Raw genomic sequence first — 26,871 nt, forward strand, 5'->3', positions numbered from 1 at the left:
AGTCAGAATAAAACTTAATGATTGATGATTGAAATGAGATTGTCCTGCATTTCAAATACAAAATATTACACATTTTATTCACTTACATTTCTAAACTCTATTATTGGTACAATATTGATAGGAATTACTCTAATTATATGTATATTATTACTTTAAGAAGTTCTCTAAGAAAACACAAAGATCATTTTAAAAGCAAAACTTACCGGATTGGTGGTCATTATTAATGGATGCAGTGGGAAAAAATGCCTTTTAATGTTTTTACCGCTCTACTCTCTCAAAAGATAAAATTCAGCCCCTCTGGCGTCTCCTCTCACATCTGCCTTGTTCTGCTTTCACTGAATCCTCACATCACAGTGACCAGGTGGAGTTTGTGTGATCGTGTGGTCCCTCCTCTTCATCGGTTTGAAGTTTCACTCCTGAGCTCACAACAAGCACAATAGAGACTGACAAGTGTTATCTGCTGAACTGTCAGTGTGGTGATTGAGTACTGCTACACTGAGTACACAATGGAAAGGTACTACACACTAACGCTGTATAGACAGGCAAACACATAAAGCTTCAAAACTTGAGTCAATGAGCAACAGAAAATGCACACAACACATACTAAACACTACTAATTCAGCCAAAGTACAACTCTGAGGAAAACCACAAAACAATTTTCAACAAATTGACTTCATTCTTTACTGGTGTTTATTTTATTTATTTATTTAATGACACAGGAATCATGTTCAAGAGCAGCATGTTTTCTTTTTACAGAACAAGGAAGCAATACAAAGAAGTATAAAGCTGAACAGGTAAAAACTTTGTATATAATATAAAAAGCATAGAAGTTTTAATAAGCAGCTGCTGATAAGGAGTTAGTCAATGACATTTCAAGTACAGTTTATTTATTTCAAATGTGTGTTGCTCATTCATAAGGATTGTATTGTATTGTGTATCTATGTAAAAGTCTTCTTGGGTATTCATTAATGATAACTGATCATGAGATGATAATTGGTATGAAAATGTTCACAACTGTTACAGCAAACATGTCGTTGCCTAAACCGAACTCATCACAGCCACACACAGTTCATTGCTCTCTTTAAATACACTTCAGGATTTTGCAATTTTCAGCTTACTGCTACAAAACAACAGTTGACTGCATGTAATTTCTAAAATGGACTTCATATTCTGTTTGAGTGCAAAGGGTGTCAGAAAATGATCAAAATGACAATATGGTGTTTATCTGATGTTTTTTTGCTATTAACATACAAGTTTATAAAAACTGTGGCCTTAATCTATTAAAAGCTACATAACTTTCATTTATTCACAGAATTAAAAGAGGAATAAATAACTAATTCGGGAACATGTTTTAAGTTTGACCCACTGAAGCTCATTTGCATAGTGTCTCTCCACTTTTTTCTCTCTATGTGGTGATACAGTATCATGCCTTCAATGATTCAGAAAAGCAGCATTATTTTTGGGGCGGTGACATCTGTGGCAATTTTGAAAATGACTTGACTGGTACAAGCAAAGACTGACAAGCTGTCTCTATCTATAATATAAAGGAGGAAATGAAAACATCACTTATACACTTGTTGCTTGAAGGAGGAACTTCACCAGACCAAGTGTACTCTTCCTCAGTTTTCCTCCTCTACACCCAGGCCTGCCAGCCCGGGAAGAGTCTGCTGAGGTTTTTGGGGTCCATGGCCTGTTGGATGAGCAGGTTGACCTGTCCCCCCTCGCTGAGCACCGTGCCCTCCTCCACCCCCTTCAGCTTCTCCTGCAGCCGCAGCAACACCCGCTCTGCCACCTTGTTGAAGCTCTGACTGTCACTGCAGGAGGAAGAGCATAAGACGATGACGAAGACAGGACATTATAAAACACATTTTTCATAAACTGCATGTACAACCCTGTCAGCCTCCTCTACTGTAGCACCTGGATTTACGGTGGTTGTCTAAGTCGTCTCCTCCTATCACGGAGCTGAGCGTTGCGTTGAGCTCCTGCTGCTCGTCATGCTGCAGGTAAAAGGCCTTCAGGGGGTTCATGGTCCAGTCAAACAAGGGGTCGTAAAGCAGCACCTGTATAGCACGCAAACCGGCACACAAACACATTGATACACACGAAAGTGTTGCTTAACATGAAGTCAAAAAAAACAACATGAAAAAGGCTGATTACGGACCCAAGAAGTGGCAGTGAGTGTGTGTGTTTGTGTGGATGAGGTTCGGTATGTACTCTACATACCTCTACAATAGTCAGCAGAGCTTCTTGAGAGCTCCTCATCACCTCCATGGTCTTCTCACAACACCTGACCAAAGAAAACAGGTGGAATTTGAGATAAGTAGTTTTTCTTTCTTTAAAAAAATAGTATTCTCTTTATTAATCAAAGTGTCTTTAAAATGCACCAAAAAATGTTTTAAAAACCTGCCCTGCAGGGAACCTATATAGTTATTAGGGCTGGGTATCAGTACTTGATACCTTTAAGGTATCTACCGAAATAACCCAGTACCAAGTAGTATCAAAACTATATAATACCTGGATCAGAAAAAAAAGACTATTTGTATGGTTTTGCCTGCAGCCAATCACTGCAAGTGATTTAATGCGACGTGTGATTGGCCCACTACCACAGCAGCTACAACCCATACAGTCTGTGGTCATACTTCATTGTACAGTTTTGTAGTGATTTAATAAATATTTCAATAATTTGAACACTTTCAAAATGTACTTGTGTAAAATCATTTGGATGGGGAGGAGTGGTAGCATTTTATGCAGCCTAATGCTTCCATTCACATGATGAGTATCAAATTAAGTAGAAAAGAAAAGGTATAGAAGGTATAGGTATATATAGGTATGAGGTACTCTATTGGTATCGGTATCACTTTAAGGGTACTGGTATTGGTTCTGGTGTTGTAATTATTTAAACGGTACCCAGCCCTAATACTTATAGATAGAGACTGTGAAAAGATATAATTAACTGAATGTTGTGAATAGCCATCTCAGCAAGTTTCATGTCTCTGCAAATGAATTTTTATACTGCAGTGAAATAATGAAATCATTCATTAAAACTTAAGTATGCTTTGGAAAAATCGTCAGCAGTGTTTTTGACGTTAATGGGATGAAACACACAAAATAACTCATGTAAAGAAACACCCTGTGAAACAACAAAGCAGTCGGGTTTCTACAAGTTCAGATACATAAATCAACATGAGAACAAACAACTACAACATACAGTGCCATTGGAAATGTTATGGGACAACAATATCAGAGCACAGTCATAATTTCCTCTTCACCTCCTGAAAACTCCCTCCACTCCAGTGATGCCCATCCCGTCCACGATGTCTCTGGACAGCCTGAAGGGGACGGTCTCGGGGGTGGGGAGGATCTTCCCCTGCTCAAAGGCCACACCTGAAGACCAAAAGCATCAAAAGGAAACAGAAAGAGTGACTGGTAATGATGCTGCTATACCATCAGTGCTCTTACACAAGGTTGCTTTCATGTTGCTTGATAACAACCACTGTGCCTCTGAACTTTTCTGTTTATATAAATGAATCAAATGATTTTACCTAAATCGATGTGCACCAGTTCAGCAGTCTGCTCATCAATCAGGATGTTCTGGATGTGTCGGTCGCCGAGGCCGACGATGTAGCCAACTGCGGGTACAAAACAGAGTGTTGGTAAGGCATCCAGCGTCTGCGTCAAAAGCAGATTTTCCACAAATGTAGTCAACAAGTCAACACAAAGATTTGTTACTGACATAAAGAAAAATGTCTCTAATAATGTGAACTAATAATTAGCAAATTCTCCATAATTTGAAATTGTGGCCTAAGCAGCAGCCTGGTGCAGACCTGCCTCCATATTTGTTTTGGTCAGACAAACAACCTGCTTGAATAAACAACATCAGCCCAAAGATTTAATTTCAACCCACATGTATCAAAACACGACTGAGACTCGATGTTGTGCTGTTGTGTGTGTGTATCAATATACAATACTGTTTTTCCGTGAGTGTTTACCTATAGAGGAGGTGGCCACGCTGCGGGTGTAAGCCAGCCGTTTCTCCATCCACACCGCGGGGTCCAGGAATCGCTCCATGCAGAAATACCTGAAGACTGGCCTGAAGTTCCTGCACACCTCGCTGTAGACCTGAAGCTTCTCATCAAATGCGAACCTCTGTGCCTCCTACGATGACAGCACAACAGATTAACAGGGCAGATTTTTTTGTCTTTTTTTGTGTGTGTGAATGCAGTTCTACAGACAATGAAACAAATCTGACATACATTTTCAGTTTATCTAAAAAGAACAAGACTCAGAAACAAATGAAACCATGATAAACACAATGAGCAAGTTGTCTGTTAGAAACAAATGTTTGAGTTTACTGTTTCTCTTTCATTTAACATCACAGTGCTGAACAGAGTAAGCCTGAGCAGTACCATCATCTTCTTGCGGCAGGCCATGTTAGTCCAGTCTTGAGGTCGGAAGCGTTTGTGGGCTCCTTTACTGGGATCCACCAGGAACTCTCCGATGGGCACCGTGCCGGAGCACCACTCTAACACGCCGCTACGCTGCGAGAAAGGCACCACCTGGGATGAAGTACAAGAGAGTCTCTCATATCACAGCAGTTAACCGCATTTTCAACAGCTGTGCTGCTTTATTTTAAGAAAACAAGGAGAATTACAAGTTCAAAACATAAAGATCAAAGAAAATATGCAACAGAGCAACAGAGCCTTGATTTATTATTCTCTTTAAGTGAAAAAGACAGGCGAGTTAATAAAGTGTATAACCTTGTATCGTCTGATGTTGAGCTTCCTCTTGCGAGTGTCCGTGTTGCGCTGCAGCAGCATGGAGCACATGCTGAAGACCTGCTGCATCACTGCATCCTGCCGCAGGTCGTCCTGGCCCTGTTAACACAGAGAGGGCAAAGGTCAGAGAACATATAGCAGCCAGGGACCATTGAGAGGCTCATTTTAAACCTCATTTTAATGAAGCAAAGAGCTGTTCCGTGCATTTTCCAGGCCTGGAAAGTCTTACATGTGATTCCTATAATTGTAATATTTAGGCATTTTATTCAAATTCACATTTTTTCCCACTATGCCACATAAACAATACATTAACAAGTCACATTAACAGCATGTTGATGTATAAATACAATTCAAAGAGGTTAAAGATTAGAAAAACTGTCATTTCACCATGACTCTCCCAATAGTAAATTATTAGCCTTTAAGTGGATAACGAGTGTTTCTGTAAACACAAACATGTGCTCACACACACCCGCTGTCCCCTAAAGAATGTCCTCATTACAGAGGTGTGAAAGCATGTTTGTAATCCAACAAACTTTTTTATTTGTTCCAGCACAAAAAACAGGATTAATAATTACCAAGAGCTGAGCTGAAATGGAAAAGAACTGAGGTCACAGTTAAAAGCTGTGCAGCTGGTCAGACTTTAATCAGACCTGACAGCAGCTTTAGCTTCAAAGAGCAGAGATTTGAAGAACTAACACACATACAAGAGGAAAAAAAGATGTCTTTGTACATGTTTGTAACACACACTTAACCTACTTAACTTACACAGTGCATCAAAGGCAGACTTAGAACACTTTCAGACATACATAAGATGCAAACTGAGAGATGAGAGACACACACACACACAAACACACACACACACACACACACACACACACACACACACACACACACACACACACACACACACACACACATTTACCTTGACCAGCTGTCTCCTGCTCTTGCCGTCAGAGCCGACACAGTCGATGATTTTGGGCAGGTTGACTCCTCCGGCCAGATGATAGTGGGGCAAGAAGGATCTGACAGTCACCAAGTTGTCATAGCGACCAGATGGATCAACCTATTCACACAATTGAATAATTCTTGTTATCATTACAACTGTTTGTGTTGCACTGTTGTTTAACAAGCGTGACAGTAACAGAAATATGAAAAATCATGATTATACGTCACAAAAAATAGGGTTCTTTCTGAACTTTGTGCTATTTAATGGCAACAATTGTCACAGAAATCAAATAAATCATCATGAAATCTGTTTTTGAGTTGAAATCTATATTATTTTCATATGACATTCAACAAGCAGCCAATTGAAATTAAATGGGTCAATCAAACCAAGTAAATCTCCTGCTGATCTTCCATCATACACAAAAGTCGAACTACAACTCGTCACTCTCTGGTTATACTGCAAGTTGAGAAGCTCCATCATTTTTTTTCACCTTGATCTCCATTGTGGGGATAGCAACCTCGTCCAGGTCCTTGATTTGCATGATGGGCTGATCAGCAGGGATCGGAATAGCCCCTATATTTAAAACAAGGATACGAAGGATGACAAATAGCTGGACAGATGATACACACATTTAGAAAAAGGAAAAGAGAGACACAACTTTCCCTAATCAAACAAAAATAAATACTGTAGTTACCATCTACAAAATCTGTTCACTGTCCATGTAGGACAATGAACAGGTGTAACGATCAGAGGATTTTTATACCAAAAAAGGAACATTACAAGTGCTGAGGAGCATTACATCTGGATAAATGTCATCCACAAAAAAAGCAGTGCGTGCAGCACTGTTCTGATTACTCACTCTTCTCAGTCTTGTGCTTGCTGGCGTCCATATAAGCCAGAGTGATGTAGGCATCACAGAGACACTCGATCCCCCGGATCATCTGGCCTCTCTTTTTCCTGATCGCACTAATGATCTTGCGGGCCACATCTGAACGCTCCTGTGTGAGGAAAAACTTCACTTGTAAAACAGAGCTAAGGGTTTTTAAAGAGCTGTGCAGAGAATTAATTTAAAAAGGTGACTGAAGTGGTTTGTCTGATGATGATGATGCGTTTTCTACTTCAAAGTGTACAACACTGGTATTAAAATAGAACTGCTGTAGAATAAAACTAATGGCTATAAAAAACAAAATCATTACCATTTGTATAAAATGTCAAAAGATGTATTGACTAATAACAGAACTATGTTGTCTTTGTTTCATTTGTAAAATGATGCAACTAATCAATACTTGATTAAAGACTATTATGAAAGTGGCAAATAAGATCTTTGGCAATCAGAAACCTCTCCTCACTGTCCTCAGTATAGGACACATCTGCACATTCAGACGGCTGCAAACTAAAAAGCAAACTCAAGTTCTCATTTATCAAAGTGCTTTAAACTTCAGGCACAAGCACACAAGTGATTTCAGTGTATTTTGTGCAGAGTTGGAAAATTTACTCACATCAATAAAAGGAAAGGAAACTTGACATTAACATTTTTTTTGCTCATCACATCTCTTTACTTTGCTATTTCACATAATAGCAAGGGTAAGTAGAAACCTTTCCCTACCAAACCCTTTTTTTGCAGTGGTGTTCAATGTTGTCAGGAGATACCTGACCTAAGAATAAATGTACAAGATTAATAATTTCAACCAAGAATTCAATGACGGTTGTCTATAATTAACAGTTGTGGATATTTGAACTTAAATAAGTAGTGAGAGCTGACGGCCAACCTGTTTTCATTGTTGAAAGAATGAGCAATGACTGCTGCTACTATCCACATCACAGCTAGTTCTCATCCTAAAAAAATGTATGTATATATATATATATATTTAGCTCTCTCTATATATAGAGAGAGTTGCCTTAGCAACTGTTTTATTGATAAAACATTGGGATATTTGATTTTGTCTAAATCATGAGGCCATACTGTACTGTATTTCTACATCATGAATATTTGTCATGTTCAAGCCATGTGTGAAAGACAGAATCATGTTCTAATGAGAATCTGATTAGTACATAAATGTCAGTAAAAAGTCAGTGAGCATCATTTGACAAAAGTCCCACCAGGTCAAATGGTGATGGCTGCCGCGGAGCGCTCTTTGACAGCCGGGTTTTGCAAAAGTTCTCGTCTTTGTTGGCGTTCACCAAGGCGAAGATGATGAAGAGCGTGTGATGGGGGTGTTCGAGAGATGAACGGCAGATCAGCTGTGAGGAGAGAAAACAACTGAAGCAGAAGTAGAAGCAAAATCCTGTATTTTCCCAATCCTGAACTGTAGACTGTTATACATCAATAAAATTCTTGTATTTTCTATGAATTTGGATATTTGAGGAATAGAGCTATACAGGTTTTGGACGATGAAAGTCATTAAAAAGGTAATGTGCTATTGTGTATAAACAAAATGATGCATTACGTCACTGAGGACATCATGGAAGCCCACATCCTCTGTGATGCCAGTTGCCATCTTGGTTCCCATGCGAGCAGCCAGCTGATACATGAGAGGCAGAAACTTATAGGAGGGGATCTTCTTCACTCCTTTCTGAAACACAAAATAATGAAGATTAAAGCCTTTGATCTTTAATCTGAACAGCTTGTGTCTTCAATTTTGCCCCAGAAAAATACCAGTTAACAAAAATAATCAATTCAGGTGTCTCTGGCTAACCTTCATCATGTCGTTGACGGCCTTAACGTCGGCATTTTCCAGCCAGAGCGACGCCAGGCGGAACACCCAGGTGTCGTGCTCCTCGCCTTGCTCCAGACACTGGATGTAATTCTCCACCGCCTTACACAGGAAGCGCTGTCTGTCTGCCTGCAGGTTGGACAGGGCCTTCTCATCCAGCTCCAGCTCTCTTTGCACCTTTATTGTGTACCTGTGAATTCAGACGAAGAGCCAGTAGATTAAACGCTTCATGGTTTCTTCGAGCTGCAATCAGGGCTAGTCAAGCAGGAAATTTAAATGTGTAAAACAGACTTTTTTTTCTTAGAGCGCAGACCTGTTGGACGTTACTTTACGTTCCTTCATCAAGTCCACTTCCTCTTTGGCCTTCTCCAGCAGGGCCTGCTTGTTCTCAAACTCAGAGGAGTTCATGTATTTGTCGATACTCTGGTACTGGGCGTCCGAGAAGCGGGCCAGCGACAGGAAGGCCTCAGTCCGCTGACTCTGCAGCCTGGAGTCCTGCACTCCTGACTCACCCTCAATCACCTCCACCGCCTGAGAGAACATCACAGACAGACTTTTACTAATCTGGAAAGCTACCAGCTTCTCTCACAAAAGGAAGTTACAGTCAAAATCGTCCTGATAGTTCAGCAGCAGCAGTGGCTACAAAAAAAATCCTGGAATTGGATGGCGATGTATAGAGGCATACACGCACACAAAAACATATGAATTATTTAATTTTGTCCATAGAAATCTGCCATAGCCCAAGGACATAAACTATGAGTTTGCAGAGGTTTGGACATAAATAAATTATTCATATATGTTGGGCTGTGTGTGTTGCTCTCACAGTGTTTCTGCTGTGTGGTCACAGTGAGTGCGGGTAGCTGCGGGACACTGCCTAGCTGCTGGGAAATAACTCATTCATTTCTCTGAGGAAGGCATGCTACATGTGTGTTAACAAATGTGTGTGTACTTCAGGGTGTTAGAGAGTTTCATCAAGTAACGTATGTAAGAAATTTTGAGACCTTTAAGAAGCCTGTTTGCCTTCTAGATATTTTTCCACTCATATGCACATAAAAGAACTGCTCCTTCCAGAAAACAGTTCCCTTTTTTCTTAAATCTGTGCAAGACATGTGGTCCAATTCATTTGTGACAATTATTTCCAGGAACTGTGGACACCTCAGTTTGTAAGAAAAAGATTAGATTTGCTGTTTCCTGAGCAAATATTCATCGAAATACTGTCAACAACAACAAGGCTTGAACCAGGTTATCAGGATACTATTAGCTTCTTCTTACCCTCTCCAGGTACTTCTCAAGTATGATTCCAGGACTTTCCAGGCAGGTCTCAGCCAGCCAGTTACCACACAGCCTGAGGCACTCAGTGTAGACCGGGGCCAGAGCAGGGTTTAAATCCACCTGGTCAACATGTAAGAAAACAAAGAATAATTAAAGGAAGAATCTTGACATTTTGGCTAATGCGTATTTGAATTAATCTGATGTATTTGTGTATTAGTGGATATCATTATAACATTGGGATGTTCTATAATTAAAGTATGTTTTTTATTACAATAAAATGGTTTGATTTGAGTCTGTGTGTTTGTGTCTGACCTTTTCCTCGAGGTTGTTTATCATCTGTCTCAGCAGGCCCAGAGCTAGACCTTCCTCTCCCTTTGCCCAGAACACCTGGGCCTCCTCCAGTTGCCATGACAATACAGGTGATGACGCCCAGGACCCTCTACCGCCATGCTGCTTCATCTCGAACACTGCCCGCTCTGCCAGCTGGACACAGTGGATACACAGATTACAACAGAGTGAGTGTCTGGTAGTTGAAATAAAAGTAAACGTTTCCTTACATCCGACCACACACATGTTCGGATGCTACCTGCGTGTTCCCAGCATTACGAGCCAGCCGGCAGAGCTCCATCAGGTGTTCAGTGAGCACAGAGGTGAGGTAATGGGTGCCATCGGCGTCTCCCACCTTGGACATCAGCGTGTTCTGGGCGACAGAGCGAACGGCCAGAATGGGCTCCACCAATGCAAAGTCACTGTCGGTGAGCAGCTGGGAATGCTGCCGCCACTGGCTGCAAACGTCCCTCAGAGCAACATCTGAGAAGCGCCTGATACATAAAGTGAATAAAACATAAACATTAGTTAGGATTCATAAATCCACATATTCTCTGTTGTATATTGTTGCTGATGTTTGACTTCTGGCATCACCTAGAGAAGAGCTGTTTGACGCTCTCCAGCTCCCTGATGCTCTGCAGGTTCCTGAGGGCCGGGTACAGAGAAGACACGGCCTCTAGACTGCCTCTGCACAGCTCCTCCACTTCTGCACCCCTGTGGAAACACACGAGCTCATAGATGGTCAAATAATTTTGCCACAACAGAGACCTAATTACCTTATATTGGAGGTAAAACTGAGTGTCTAAATGTCTGCCATACCTGGCCTGTTTCAGAGTTTCTTCAAGTACGGAGAATTCTTTGTCCCTTAACGCTTGCAGGCCACAAAACACTGATTCATGGAAGCCAGGTTTGGATTTTTCACTCCTGATGTATCAAATTTGATTTGGAGAGAATAAAAAAGACATGAAAAAGCCATCAAGTGAGATTTCTTCTAATCCTATGATAGCTTATACTTGCTTTTTGTGCAGTTTTTGTTTATGCCTCCCTCCACTCTCCTCCCCTCACCTCTCTGACAGGTCGCAGTCCCACTGGGTGTTCCTCCAGGCGGCCTGGAAGCGTAGCTCTCTCAGCTCAGCTCCCCACTCCATCCCTTCACTCTCCAGACCCCTCAGATAGGTAGTGAGGATGCTGCTCAGACCAAAGTTCTGGAGGCCCTGTTGGCACAATAGTGAGAAAGAGAGGAAATTAATATTAAAGAGATTGTATTAGACTATTTTATATTGGAGCCATTTCATCTGTTGTTTGTTTGCACATCTTGCCCAGTGCATCTTTCACTAACTTACCTCCACGATCCCCACTTGGCGAGTGACCTCCGGCAGAGTAGAGTGAAGGTCGTATGAGGTCAGAGCTTTCCCCCACATGGCCTCATGCTCATAAGTTCGAATCCTATAAATAAAGTATAAATAAATAAAGTCTGTGATTCTGATGATTATTCAGCACTGGAGAAAATAAGTGATAATGTCTGCAGGTCTAATCACTAGATTATTGATTACCTTGTCAGTGGACTTGTCATCGTCTCTCCTCCACAGCCATAAAGACTATCAGGCTCTCCGATGCTCCGATAGACTTCAATCAACAGCTCCTACAAACATGTAAGAGAGTGAGAAAAACAGGAACAAATGAGTGGGGAAAAAAATTAGAATTAAAAAATTATATAATACAAATGACTGAAAGACGAATATAATGACTTTGTATTGGATTGCATGATAATCAGAAGTCAGAATACATGTTTAGGTATGTAAAAATCACAATGTCCTGTTAATTATCATCACACTGGGTAGTAAGAAATCCAACTGGAACTGTTTTTTTCTGCTGGCATTATCAAATATCTTAGAAATTATTTATTTTGTGAGACAACTTATGATATAAAATATTATGATGGAAAGGAGAGATGATAAACAACACATATCTGACATGAAGGTCTGACCTGCAGACTGATATTAGTGTCTTCCATGCTCTTCTCAATCAGGCTGGAGATGGTGAAGTTCTGGCTGTTCTCCTCAAAATTGATCTTGCGTGTTGCTCTGGACTTGGTTCTATAGATTAGACAGAAATACATTGACCAGAAAAAGATAAAGAAAGATTAAAGAAAATCATAGGAAACAACTTTTTTTTTAAAGATGTTTAACGTAGCAGCTTAAGACATACTCCCTATTTTGTTTACCTTTCTAAAAAAAAAGAAAAGACACATTATAACTACAAAATAATTTAAAATAATTTTGCAATTCATTGAAAAATGCATTTATGAAGTGCAGTTTTAACATTTAATGTGTTATGAAAACAAAAAGTTTGGTTAAAATTCACACAATCACCTGTCTGTGGTTTAATCCACTGACCTCAGCAGGGTTCATAGAAAAAAACAAGACAGACAATTAAACGATAACTAAACTCATGCATGCGTGCATACCTGCGACTTTCCTCCGTGTTAGCTTTGATTTTGTCGACATAGATCTCAGTGTAGAGCAGAGCGGTGAAGTGAGCCGAGCAGGACTGAGCAGCTTTGGCCACCTCCAGGTAGTTCAGCTCCAGCCAGAAGTTTGAGTCACACACTGTGCCGCAGGAGGTGCTGGAAGATAGATGCAGGAGTTTATTTCCTCCACACATTGCATGTCTCACAGTAGTGCAGACACATTAGTCTTATATTGAAACACATTTCATGCAAATCACATGAAGAAAAGACATCAAGAGTCACACACATTTACTTTTATATGAAAACATATTTGATTACAATAAAAAATACAAACCTATCAGACTCCAGTGGTCTCTGCTGGTGTCTCAGATAGTCGATAACTGCCAGCATGGTACGCAGAGAGGCCTTGTCATACAAGCCCTGGCTGGCACTGTCCGACTCTGTAAGGAATAATAGACACTGATCACAAATAGTGCACAAAAAACATAAAGACTGAATCAAATGAATGCTGAACTAAGAAGGTGAAGAGAACAATAAATGATGATTATTAAATATCTTTTCTACCTGAACTTTGTTTACCAGAGTCGGAGTTGAAGGGTGTGGCAGAGCGGCTGGAGGCCTGAGCACTTCTGGAACAAAAACTGAAGAAGTCCTGGATGTGAGAGGAGAGCAACTCTCTCCATGAGCCATCTGAATCGTTCAGCAGGATGGAGTGGATGATGAGGGGCAGCAACCTCTGACAGCAGTCCACTCTCACCTGGAGGTAGGCGGGGGGGAAGACAGGTTTGGTTAGATCTGGAGCTCTGGATTAGAGACTGACACGAAGACTCAATTCTACTATAGCTGCTTTTTGCCTTGAACCAGAGCTAACTAGATATATGTAATGCAAACACAACCCAAGATATAGATATTTTAAGACCATGAATGCAGATTTAACTCCCCTTATTGTTACTGGAAATGTTGATAGTTTTTTTCTGCAATATTCTATTTCATCCACAGAGCTCTTATAGGTACAGACACAGAAATACATGATGCGGCTGATGTAAGCAGTCTGATAATGTTCTTTCTGTGCTCACCAGACACAGTGGTCGTGACAGTAGCAGAGCCTCGGTCCTGACTCCTCCGCTGTCCAGCAGGGCGGTGCACAGAGCCTTCAGCCAGACCTTGTGGCCACCCGCCTGAGGAATCCAAAACTCCTGGCTCTCCAGCTTCTCCTTGGCGTCCAAACTCTCCTCGGCACTCACAGCTGCCACCTGATCAGAGGCAAGAGTCAGTAATAATCGGACAGACACAGATATTTCATTGTGTACACACTCAAAATGAAATACAGCTGTGTTTGAAAGGTTTTTAGTCATGATAAACTGTTCACTTTTGGTATGTTTTGTTAATGGTACACACATATAGTGGGCACAAACACACCCCTGACCCACCTTCTTCTTGGCCTTTCTAAAGGGGTTTAGGTAAGCAAGCATGGGGTCTCTGTTGTCTTTGTGTTGCTCCCAGAAGTCGACTCCAGACTGGGTGGCGAGGATGTTCTTCACACACTGAGCTGCTGCCTTCCTCACCTCAATACTGTCACACAACGAAAACACAGAGTACAGCGATAATTGATGCAAAGAGCTTGCTCCTTCCACAGTCACTGATTTTGATTACTGAGGTTTAAGATTCACCGTACCGTTGATGAGTAAGCGCGTCGTTCATGCAGTTGAGGATGATGTAAACACACTGTGACTCAGTGGAGGTGAAGAGAGACACAGCCTTCTCATAGAGGGGGTCTCTGCCGTGGAGCAGGGCGATGGTGGATAAATCTACTGGACCTAGTTCTCCCAGACAGCTCCCTGCTGCCTCTGGAAGAAAAGATGTGTGTTTGTGCTTGTAGAATTTTTCAAAAAATGATAAAAACTATCCTGATGTGGCTGAGAACACAGCGTACTGTAGCCGTAGAAAGTACTTTTAACTATTGAAAGTATACCGAGAATATCAGCTCCCCCCGGGTGGTTGGCTGCCAGCTTACAGAGCTGCAGCAGACTGAGAACCAGTTTCACAAGCACACTTTCAGTAGGGTCGGCTGAGGAGGACAGAGGACAGGATTTAGAAGACATTACACATTTAACATACGTTTTTATACATATACAATCATCTCCATCTATCAGCAAACCATGGCACTCTTTGAGCAGCTCTCTGATCTGTCCCTTGTTGTCGTGCAGCTGTCTGGTCAGCTCCTTTAGCCCCTCCAGTCTGGTCAGAGGTAAGGAGTCACAGGATGTCACTGACAGGAAGTGGGATATCTCCTGTAGAAGTGGAACAAGGAGGGTAAGGTTTAGTAGTAAAATATAGATTTGTTTCTAAAACTGTTTGTTTTTGTTGCTGTTACCTGTCTGAGTGTAAAAGTCCCGTTGTTATATTTGAGCATGTGCTGTACAGACCGCAGCTCTTTGAATTCAGGGAGGTCAGGAAAAGCCTCCAACCTGCAGATGGCTCCCTTCAACTTCTGCTGATTCTCTATCACGAGAAACTGCAACAGACTGAGCACCTAGAGGGCCAGACAGAAGTAAATAATGAAAATATGTTGCTGAAAAGAGGGAGAAAAAAAACAATTCACAAAAATTTCTTTAAAGGCACTTATTAAAGGACAAATCTGTGTATGAGTTGGTTAATTTGGATCCTTTATTTTAAAAGAAATGACGGATATTATACTGAAATTGGTGCACAGCTTTATCAGGTAAGTAGCAACTAGTCCATTCTTGTTTGTGTACAAAGGCCTCAAATTCTATAGATGCAAAGTCTCTTAAATGACCACAAATTAAGAAAAATGTTTGTAAAAAGGGGTTCTCCGTGCAATGCGCAGCTGAATCACGTGCTTCTCAGATTTGACAACCTTAGATAGTGCTGACAAAAAACTGCTTTGTATTTAATTTAATTCATTTATTAATTAAATTATTAATTTAATTTAACTGTGGTTACTGTTGTTATTATTATGGATGTACTGTGTTTGTGCCAATTTTTTTCCCCCCTCTGTGTTCACAAAAAATAATAAACGCTAACAGACATTTTTTCATCAGTCAGTTTGGTCAAAAGTTGGTGCTTCTGTCCAGCAACAATTTTAGTGGACTCTAGTGGCAAATTTGGGAAACAGATGCTCACATGCATGCATAGTTTTGTAGCGTTCTTCTGCATTTTATACAGACTACATAGAATGTGTACTTATACCATATCATAATATATAAAACCTGAATGCCAAACAGAAAAATCATTAATTTTCTACCCGTCACTTACCTGTTGTGAGATCGCGGGCCGGCTCGTCACCTGAGCTGTGAGAGTCCCAACAATGACCTGTAGGTGGCAGTCTAGAGCGTCATCGCAGAACTGCAGCGCTGCCTGACACACAGAGGTCAGCAGGTCGCAGCACAGAGACAGGCTTCGGTTAGAGACCTCATCACACTGAGCTGGTCTGTGTGTGAGAGAAACACAAACTGGCTTGACTTTGTCGAGGAAGATGAGACGGATGAGTACAGTACAGTACATACGTACAGTCTGTGTGATACTCTACTGTATGTACAGTGTGCATGTATTAATTCACCTGTGAGTATTCGCATGCACCAACCTGCTGTTGATATGGTGGATGAGTGTGTAGATGATGTCCCTGAGGACAAAGGCCCAGGCTCCTCCTAGACCATCCTTCACCTCTCGGAGCAGCAGGTTGACAAAAAGGTGATACATCAGGAGGATGCGGTGGCGTTCGTAGCTATTGGTCGTCTCATCTGCCCTTTCACACACTGCCAGCAGAATCTTCTGAATAGATATCTATGATAAGAAAAAGGGAGGACAACTGTGAGAAAATCATAAAGAACAGAAACAGTTGGGCTGGTTGTAACAGTTAAAAGACCGAAAAAAACCACATAACTCAAACATCTTACTGGGGTTTTTGACAGAATGGCCACCAGTGACTTGTGGTTGGCACTGTGACACTTGCTGAGGTAGTCCAGTGTAGCTTTGATGACATAGGAGCTGAAGTATGGCGGGTTTGGTACAGGGTCCAGTTCCCTGAAGAGGTTAAACACTTGTTTAGAACATACATTTTCTTTTTCTTTTTAATTTTCACAAGACGGACAGAAAAACTAAATATTAATGCCCAGAATGAAACGGCGTCGTTGTTGTAAAAAGAATCAAACAAATTATTTAATGAATAAACTAACAAACAAATAAAATTAATTAAAAATATTAAATATCAAATTATCATTACCCTGTAAAGCGTTTCAGGTCCTCTCTGTCTCCTTCAGCTCCACTTCCTTCATACAGAGTCATCAGCAGTTCTACTACTATGTCCGCCAGGTTGCTGTGGATCAGGCTGTCGATTTGCTGCAGAAACATGCCAAACATGTAGTACAGTCAAGTAGATCTGCCAGATCTAAATGTAGGCTCAAAGTTACACAGCAGTTTTTACCTGTTTGCCCAGACAGTTGGCATCTTTGAGCAGGTCGTACACCTTGTGGGCCTTCTCTCTCTGCTCCGCGACCTGTGCATCTTGGCCAGACAAGGCGAAGTATGGCAGGATGTTGACCATGATCTTGGGGAAGCAGTCGGCCAACAGCTCTTTCCAGTCCTTCTCAAGATACCTGCCGATAGACTTCACCTGCTCAAAGTCATCCAGGAAGACCAAGTGGGGGATCAGCACCTGATAAGAGGAGCTATAAGAGGGCACAACAAGGATATTATAACCAAGTGCTCATTCATCATTAAACAATGTCTATATTGTCAGAAACTACTTTGAGACATTTTGTGTACTTTCCAAACTCTTCACTCAGTGTAGGATCACTGTATAACACTGAAAGGAGAGGAAACAAAAGGGAAGGACAAATTTATTTCCTTACTTATAGAAATCTTTGACTGTGTCGTGGTCTAGGAGTGTGTAGGGGAAAGATCCAAGAGTGTAGCGGTCGTCAGACTGTCTCTGTGAGAGCCACTCAGCTACCAAGTAGTACAGGTGAGAGCTGACAAATGTTTTCACACTCCTGTAGCCCAGCGTTCTGGATACACTGCACAACATCTGTAAAGAAAAGAAGGACAAAAACACATCATCTCACTCTGTTCTTTCTATAGTTTATTGCTTTAAAGAGAAACCTTTTGATACATGAATGAACATTTAAGCTCAAACTGAAATATACAAGATGCTATATGAGATGCTTTACCTTTTTAATGAGCTGTTCCTCTATACTGTTTTCCTTATAGGACTGGAAGAGGGCAAACAGGGACTGTTTTTCACAGACTGGACTACAACACAGCACAACAGACAAACTCTTCAAAAGGGTGGCCTGGCGGTTGAACATCTCATCCTGCTGGTCGTCAGAGGAGCTGCTTTTCTGCATACGATCATTAAGACACAAATAACACATGAAAAAAAAAACAACCTAAAACATGCAAAAAGTCAAAGAGATGTGGAAACGCACACAAACACACAATTAACTGATGGGTGTGTCAAGACTCAGTGATCTTACCGGGAGCTTCATTCCCTCCTGAGCTTTCAGGTAAACGTTCTCAAAAGCTGCCTGCTGGTGTTTTAATGGCAGCATCTTCCTCCTATCTGGATGTTCATGTTTCATCTCTAGAAACAACCTGGACACAAAGCAGAATAATGAAAACACTAAAATTATTAAATGTAGTGTTCCAATCACATTTTAATCATGTTTAGATTTAATATGTAATGCACATCTGTAAAGGAAATGTATTCTGATACACTATCAGTTAGTTATCATTAGTTATAAGTCAGTTCCCAGATAAAACATACCTCTCTGCTGACATGGCTACAAGCATACGGACTTGGTGATGGGCATCTGCGAGGTGAGACGGAAGGATGACGGACACTGGACGGTCCTCGTCTCTGTCAGGCCCTCTGAGACTCAGGACTGCCCACTTACAACAAGGGTCAGACTGACACAGAGGAGAAAGAGAATATGCAGAAAAGTTGACAAGAGGGTGAGACTTTCTTTTAATATGTTAGCAATAAGCGGTGCCCAAGAGACATTTGTCAATATTTAACATAATTTCATTCCTCAAAGTTTGATAAATTGTCATAAACTGTCAAGAAAACTTAAGAGCTTACCTCCAGCAGGGTGACCAGACATTGCACTAAAGCAGCTCGTACAGTAGCCATGCATTTTCCTGTTTGGCTCAGGATACTAAATCACAGCACAGTGGTTGAGATAGTGTCAGAAACTGAATCACAAACATATAAACCTAATGTTTTCTGTCTGTTAAAATTGTGATTTGAAATAATTAAGATCTTCTTCATTTATTGAGGATTGAAGGCTCCTACAATAAGTGTTAAAGGTGTAAAAATAGAGTATACTACTAACCAGAACCCAGACACCACTTGTAGCAGGGATCCCTGCACATGTCTCATCTCCTCTGGTGTGTGTTGGGTCCTCCCAAGGCTCCTGATGGAGGGCAACAAACCCAGAAGCACAGCAGCACAGATCTCTTGGTCCTGACGGTAAAGAGAACACAGGTCCCTGTAGACACAGCACAACAAATTAGGTTAAATACATGAAAACATTATTAGATTTTAAGACAAAAATTGCTGCATTGTAAAAGAAAACATTAAAGTTTTAATGTTGTCATCAGTGTATTTTATGTTGCTCTGAACACAACACAGATATTATCAACAACTGCTATATCAGCAACAAAATGAATTTGTGTAGCAGAAAGATTTCCTTACGCCAGAGGACGGAGCAGCGAGTCAAACTCCTCTGGAGAGAGCGTGTCCTCAGCAGGAAGCTTCTTCAACAGGACGAGATACTGCAAGAGAACCAGACATTTGTGTTCAGCAGCTTAGCTCATCATTGCCTCTGCTACCACGTCTCTTCACACCAGCTGCTACCCACCATGTTGAGATGCAGGGCTTTGCTGAAGTCGATCTGCTCCACCAGCAGCAGCAGCCGGCGCCGCACCTCCTGTGGTTTGAAAAGTTGGCCGTGGACGGGCTGGACAGAGCCGCACTCACACAGGAACTCCAGGATTGCAAGGAGAGCCAGGTCCTGGTGGGCCAGAAGATCGTCTGCTAACAGGCTTTTTGCACCTGTAGAAGGACAGAACCGTGATTCATCTACCTGAAATCAGCTGTTAGACTTGAAAAAATGTGTATGTATCCTATCTTAAAACAACAGCCACATGCCATATACAGTATATACACACAGTCCTCTAACATTGCAAAATATATTCTCAAGTTCAGCTGAAGATAGCATGAGGCTTCATTAGTCTGTTGTTTGGCATCCGGTTTCCCCAAATCCAGCGATACATGATACAATTTAATCTTGAACATCCTCTAATTGATGAAATGGTTAAATATTTTTTTACTAAAAACTGTATAGTATTTTTTCTGTATTTCTAATCTAAAGCAAAGCACTATTAATCCCTCTTTACCTGGCCCGCAGGAAGTATCAGTGTTATCTCCCTTCTGTCTGTGGTTCCCGTTGGTGCTGCTGTGAGACTCTTCATCATCATCAAACAGGTCAATGTCGTCCCCTTGTTGAGTTCTGGTCATGTCCCAGTCATCATCCGTATGATCGTCTTCATCCACAACACTAACTCTCTTAGAAACACTGCTAACCTGAGGAGACAAGGATGTAAGGCTAATTTAGTGAACAGGCTTGCTGCTCTTGAAATTAAGATTTTCACTTTTTAAACAACAACAACAAAAAAAACATCTTGAATCTGCTTCATACAGCACTACATCTGCCACTTACCAAGAGTTTGCAGATCTCTGCCATGTCACTGAGGAGACTGGACGGCAGAATCATTATGAACAGACAGGAGGAGATATCGTCCTGCAGAAGAGAAAATAAAAGATAAAACACTCTTAAAATCTAAACAGACATGCCTGCAGCAAGAGTGGAGGAGCTCACACTTAATGGCTGGATTCTACTTATATTGATGATATCAATATAAAAATGTTGTATGTTGTATTTTTCATGTTGATGACAAAAACATGAAGGCCTGTTTCACCTTGTTTCTTCTTGTGGCTGACAGTGTGCAGAGCTTCATGACAGACCTAAGCGTGGTCATGGTCCCTTCTTCTGTCATCTTCACTTTCACACTCGAAATAAAGCCGCTGAAGTCCTGAGCCAGGGCCTGTTAACAACAACACACAACCTTTATAATTTACAATTTATGACATAAAACTGCCCATTACCATGGACTAGGGGAAATATTCAAAACATCTAGCTGATATTATTATATGCATTTATCAGATAGAGTGACACATCTACTGCAGTCGAGTCTGAATGTGTACCTTAGCTTTAGTGAAGAGCTGTGAGCGGCAAGCTTCCTCCTCAGTCAGAAACCCAGTGGAGACGTAACCTGCTAGAACACCAGTCAGCAGACTAAAACAGCGCACCAGACACTCTGGAGGGGTGGACTGAGACTGCGGAGGGTGAAGCAGAAAAAAATCCACTTTGTTACTGTGACGACAGACACATAGGACACATGAATACAGACATATTAACCTCCACTCACATCAGGCGAGTAGCAGTTGAGCAGGTTGTCAGCCACACAAAGCACAGACTGCTCCAACTTGTTTTTGAGGCCAGGGAGAGCAGTGAACTGGCCGTCAGTCGATGTCCTTTTCACCGTCTCGTCGCCCCCTCGGATATCTGAGGGCAGTGTGTTGAAGCTGAACTGCAGGTGCAGCCTCTCAATCTCCTCCAGGTTGTCTCTGGTATCATGCGATTGCTCTTGAAAAAAGGCACTTTAAAAAAAATGAAGTAAAACTGATTTATTTTTATTCCAAACAACATGATGATGCCAGGAAACTACTGAGACATGGATTGTGAAAGTTAATATCATACAAGTGTTTCCAGTATCCTGCTCACTCACTGATCTGTTCCCTCACCTCTCTACTCCGTCAGCACCCAGCAGAAACTTCAGGCCAGCTCTGGTGTCTTTCAAAGTCAGGGAGACCAGGATGTTCGCGATTAGATTGTGAGGAAAATCTCTGCACAGACGACCACAACAAATCAACAGTTTAGACAAAGGCAGTATTGTGTAACAGTGTTACTTTAACAGAGAAATGAAAGAAAACAAGAAAGTAATTCATCTTGAGCTCACTGAAGCTTACCCTTCTTTAAAAATGAAAGCAGATCATCTTAAGATATTACAAATTAGCATGAAACCAGAATAAAACTTGACAGACAATTCCACAGTCAGCAATATGTGGTGGAAGAAAAACACAGTACCAACCTGCAGACGATGGGGTGAGGTCTGGAGCTATCCTCCATCTCATCGCTCTGATCTGTCATCAGAAGCCAGCCTATGAGGGTCTCCTTCAGGTTGAGTGACCCAGATCCCTCTGTGACCCCTGCAAAGTCCCAGCCTGAGCTCAAGATGAGACTCTTAGGGACCGGACACTTCAGCAGGGCCTGGGCTAGACAGAGCGCAGCACTCCTGTGCATATGGAGAAAAAGAGAAAGTCAAGAAACACATGAACACACATGCAGAGACACATTTAATATAATGACATATTTAATGTTGCACAATGAGAAAAGGCAGAGACTCACTGGGACGGTTTACACGCTGATCCAGAGAAGAGCTTCCAGAACTCTCTGTCCATATTGATCAGTCCACCGTGGACAATGGAGGCCAGCAGGTCCAGGCTGAGGGCCTCTGTCTGGGGTGAACTGACGCCTCGCAGCGCCAGGGCCCACACTCGACCCCACAGCCTGCCCAGCTCTGCCTTGTAGACCTGGGCCCTCTCCGGGTAGCGGGCCTGGCATCGGGCCACCTCCCTCACACAGCGCAGCACGTATGGCCCCCTCTCTCCTCTCTGCTGCTCTGCCAGGAGCTGGTACAACACTGACAGTAGTGGGACCAGCTCCCGGCCGGGCACCATAGACGGGTACTTAGAGGTGAGCACTGCAGTGATCTGCAGCCTGAGAGGCAAAAATAAAACTTAAATATCTTTACATGATCAATCAAGTGGTTACAGTCAGAGAAACAACAGGATCTCAGGTTATATTATACTTCATATATACACATCTACCACAAAATAAGATAAAATTGTACACAGCATTATTTTTTATCATCAAAATGTTTTCTTATTCATTGTGTTGTGATTTTCGTACCATGGTATGATATCAAAGTCGCTCTGCTGAGACTGCAGATGGTCCCGGAGGACCTCCCAGCCCAGTTCGATGCGCCGTCGCTTGCTGGTGGGACTGCCCATCTGGGTGGCTCTGATGGAGGCCTGCGTCACCTCCAAGATCTGGATGTCACTGTCGTCACTGAACAGCTACAACATGCAGCAAACACAAGATTAAGGACCCTTAATTCATATGATTTATATAACTGCAGTAACTTTTAATTCAAGCTAAATTGTGATTTTCTCTGAGCGTTCCTGTGATAGATATGAAAGTTAAGTGAGATGTTGTCTCTTACCTGGTGACAGATGTCAGCTGTGAGCTCGATGAGATTGTCTTTGACGGCTATGTGTCTTGTGCCTGTGACGTACTTCCCTCTGCTGCCTATATGACTGATTTCTCTGACTAAAGCATCGTACAGGTTGTACAGCAGACTGCGCCACTTCGTCCAGTCTTCAGCATGAGCACCTAAAATATGAGATGAGGGACAGCGGGCTTTCTGTCGGTTTATTATGGGACTATATCAATGCTTTTGCATGTTTTAATCTATTATTTTTAAACCATTGTTGCCAACCATTTCCCAAAGCAAGCTAGAATAATTTTAGAGCTGCAACGAATAGTCCCTTAATCGATTAGTTGATCGACAGAAAATTAATCACCGACTAATTTGATAATCGATCAATCATTTTGGGTCATTTTTTAAGAGGAAAATTCCAAATTCTCTGATTCCTTAGGTTTTGGGAAACAGTGACTGAATTTTTGGACATTATATTTACCAAACAATTGATCGATTAATTGAGAAAATATTCAACAGAGTAATCAATGATTAAAATAACCGTTGCAGCCCTAAATCATCAACCAGCAACCATTTACTAATTTTAATACAGTACAAGACTTGCTAAGATAGACAATCTGTCACAAAAGGCCTTTCCTTGTTTTTTTGTACATTTTTCCTTATTAATTAATCATCTTAATTAATTAATTAATTTATTTATTTATTCTTAAAACATCACAGGTCTCTGGGAATAAATCCTTTATAATATCTCTTTATAAGCTGAATGTTTACGTGCACTCTTGGAAAAAAAAAGTTTTATATGTGTAATCAGTCCAAACCTTTTCCAGATAGAAATAATAAAACACCATTAACATTTTTCAAAATAACAACAAGACAGAATCTACCTGTGTCCTGAGTCTTGGCTCCTTTAGGGTGATGGACACAAATCTGCAGGTTGCAGAACTTCACAGTCTCCTCTTTGAGAACAGCACTGGGCCTCATATCCGCCCAGACATACAGTAAAGAAGGCAGAAGCTCCTCTCCCAGCTGACACACCCTCATCCGACAGTTCATAGCCGCGGATCTCAAGAAGATGTTGAGAGCCGAGACAAGGTGCTCCAAAACAGTCAAGTGTTTCTCCTGCCTGACAGGATCATAACAGCCCATAAAAGAAACCAATAAGTTCATCACGTTTACATTAATACGTGTAACTAATGTTCTTGTCTCAATAAGTAACAGCAGATCAGGATGAATTTTTAAAAGTCTTCACCTGGCGTTAAGCAATGCTTTGGAGAAGAAGCTGAACAGAGTGTTGTCGAATCCATCGCTCTGCATACAGCAGCCCTGCACCGCCGTGTGGATGATTCTGCTCACCAAGACACGGTTGATGGACTTGGATGAAGAGTTATACAGGTCACAGTACAAGTTCAAAAGACCTGTGGATCATAAAAATAGACAGGGAGGATTTAGTGATTAACAACATGTAACTAACTGGGAAAAGCAACACTACGTAATACACTGGTAAGTACAAATACAGCATGATCTTTATCAGTGTGTTAACATGTACAATGATCAAATACATGATGTTTTCATTATTTAGAGAAGTAGCCCACTGACTGTGCCACTGCTGTGGAGTGATGTCACACCAGTACTTGCGGACAGAGAGGATGTCCTTTACTAGGAGGCTGCTGTAATGTTCTCCGTAGGCTGAACAGCTAAATGAATTCTGCAGCCCCTCCATCACATGTTTCAGCAGCTCACTGCACTTTAGACGTGGCCCGCCTGCAAAGAGACACATTATAACTGCAGTCATTACGATACATTTAAACAGATTGCTACTCAGATGAATGAGTAAGGTGCAGTAATGAAAGACGATTACAATATTCAATGTCACTGCCATTTGATATAAATAATGGTGTCTAAATTTGTCTTGTGCATGTGTGCACTAAATTGTAACCAACTAATAATAATAATAATAATAATAATAATAATAATAACACATTTAATTTGTACCGCACTTTTCATTCGTAGTGAATCTCAAAGTGCTACAGCATTAAAAACATACAACACACAATATAAAGAAAATAATAAGAGTTAAATCTTCCTGAATCAAAAGGTTTTTAGGCCTTTTTTCTACTTCTACTTTGTACAAAGACAGTGTCCTCACGTTTGTTTGCGTGGCGGACGAAATATTTGATCAAACTGCACATATCAGCCATCTTCTTCTGGCGCATGGCCATCGTCGATGCTGTGACGTTGGATTTACTTGATTTAATGTTTTCTGTCTCCTTCTGGACATAACGCTGCAGAAACCTGAAAAAAAAAAGACACTAGGCAAAACAGTGCAGAACATATTTACTTATCAAGGATATTTCATCTGGCAGATAATTGAAGTTAATACAACTAAAAGATTTGGTTTACAGCTTCTTGTAAACCAACTTGAAAATAAAACAGCAATTCTAGAGATAAAAAGCCAAAAAAAAAAAAAGCCAGCAGATTTACTGTATTATACAGTATGCCAAATTTCCATTTCCTTATAGGCCACAGTAAGATCTTCGCAATCAGCCAGTATGAAGAAATGAGGAAACGAAAATGAAACTAAATTGATATGTTGAAAACAAACAAGGCACATTGTCTGAGCATGCAAGTTTAAAGTAATGAACACCAATGTTGCAAACTCACGTAAAGCTTTGGAAGAAGTGTGCATGAATTACAAAAAATGACCTGTATAATGACTTTATATCCATTTTATTGCACATGTATAAAAATGCAAATATCCAGAGGCAGATTACCTGAAAACAGCATCCCACGTGAGTTGCTTGGAGCCTTTAGCTTTAGGTCCTGAGGTGCGATCCAACTCCTGCACGATCTCTGGAGTTCGAAGGAGCCGTCTGAAGTGCTCAGATTCTTTCTGAAGGCATGAAGAGAGGACACAAGTATTAAAGCTGAAGACACATGACAGCCTTTAATTTAACTTCATATTCAGTATTTCACTTGCTGAAAAAAATGAAAGATGTGGCGATTGCAGCACAGCTATAATGGATCAGATGTGGAAATTGCTTTTTTAAGAGTCAAAACAAAAAACTTAACATATATATAATCTGCATTTTTACAATAATCACTTATTAAACTTGGCTGCAGTAATGTTGACAAAAGCTTGGTGCCATATGCGGTATATATATATGTATCTCATTTAATTGTTTATATGCAGGTGTGATTACCTTCCTCTCTGTGGATTTGTCACTCTCCAGCCCCTTGCAGCACATCAGCAGATCATGAAGAGCCAGACTCATGGTGCCACACAGTGGATACAGACCCAGCTTTCATCCAAGTAGAGCAGATTATTCTACCTGCCAGGACAGGATGTTGACAAAAGAGGTTGTTGTGTATTGTTCCAAATATTGCCTACACTGCAGCTAGTCAGTATCACCTCTTTCCTCCAAAGCACTAACGTTACTGTCAAACTATTATTATTGCTATTACATAAAATGACAGCTTAATTAGCTACCAGTCAAATAACTACTGCACACCACTTTATATTTAGCTTAGCCTTAACGACGAGCTACTTTAGCAACATAACATTGCTTGAACTTGATGCACGGACTTCCATTCATTAATACAAACGACCACTGCTTGTTCACCGACCTCTGATGACTGTGTTGACTGTAGTTAGAGGTGACACACATGCAGGTGTTACAGTGCTGAGAGAGCCTGCTGTACTCCTCATGACAACTTTGCAATTTTGACGTGTTGTGAACAGAGACACACGCACGCACTCCCACTCACGCAGACCACGCAGGAAATTCCCGCCCCGGCAGCGTCGCCATAAGGCACATCACTTCCGGGTCGTCGCTGGAGCCGAGTGTGTCCGTTAACTTTAGTGACAACACGAAAATAAATTTAATCTTTTATTTGATGCGATGTTATGAAAGTTTGAGATTCCCTGTAGATCCGTATTCGATA

General features: G+C 41.2%; 1 protein-coding gene across 2 annotated transcripts; it reads right to left on the reverse strand.

Moving 5' to 3' along the window:
• Positions 1-672: 672 nt before the first annotated feature.
• atm (ATM serine/threonine kinase) lies at positions 673-26,719 on the reverse strand. 2 transcript variants are annotated; one of them, XM_042413376.1, is made up of 63 exons: positions 26,554-26,719; positions 26,130-26,258; positions 25,701-25,819; positions 25,076-25,221; positions 24,526-24,690; positions 24,179-24,344; positions 23,814-24,052; positions 22,933-23,102; positions 22,620-22,786; positions 22,056-22,427; positions 21,739-21,942; positions 21,392-21,493; positions 21,016-21,247; positions 20,792-20,923; positions 20,506-20,631; positions 20,247-20,327; positions 19,924-20,110; positions 19,386-19,579; positions 19,220-19,299; positions 18,858-19,013; positions 18,605-18,680; positions 18,290-18,432; positions 18,000-18,117; positions 17,694-17,864; positions 17,376-17,551; positions 16,949-17,192; positions 16,748-16,863; positions 16,422-16,548; positions 16,109-16,308; positions 15,781-15,955; positions 14,879-15,037; positions 14,663-14,795; positions 14,477-14,572; positions 14,180-14,351; positions 13,935-14,076; positions 13,581-13,757; positions 13,084-13,261; positions 12,839-12,944; positions 12,502-12,660; positions 12,022-12,130; positions 11,588-11,676; positions 11,378-11,480; positions 11,100-11,248; positions 10,854-10,958; positions 10,629-10,748; positions 10,294-10,528; positions 10,020-10,190; positions 9,708-9,827; positions 8,749-8,966; positions 8,418-8,625; positions 8,169-8,294; positions 7,822-7,962; positions 6,581-6,719; positions 6,212-6,294; positions 5,698-5,838; positions 4,758-4,874; positions 4,407-4,556; positions 3,990-4,155; positions 3,543-3,629; positions 3,270-3,384; positions 2,224-2,287; positions 1,918-2,060; positions 673-1,814 (listed from the first exon to the last, which is right to left on the reverse strand). In XM_042413376.1, exons 2-63 carry the CDS (start codon positions 26,199-26,201, stop codon positions 1,634-1,636), a joined length of 9,258 nt encoding a protein of 3,085 aa, XP_042269310.1. In that variant the 5' UTR covers positions 26,202-26,258; positions 26,554-26,719; the 3' UTR covers positions 673-1,633. The 2 variants fall into 2 exon arrangements, with proteins under 2 accessions (XP_042269310.1, XP_042269309.1); XM_042413375.1 differs by having other exon boundaries at positions 13,069-13,261.
• Positions 26,720-26,871: the final 152 nt, after the last annotated feature.

The sequence above is a fragment of the Thunnus maccoyii genome, chromosome 6 (genome assembly GCF_910596095.1).
Source record: "Thunnus maccoyii chromosome 6, fThuMac1.1, whole genome shotgun sequence".
Classification (NCBI taxonomy): domain Eukaryota; kingdom Metazoa; phylum Chordata; class Actinopteri; order Scombriformes; family Scombridae; genus Thunnus; species Thunnus maccoyii.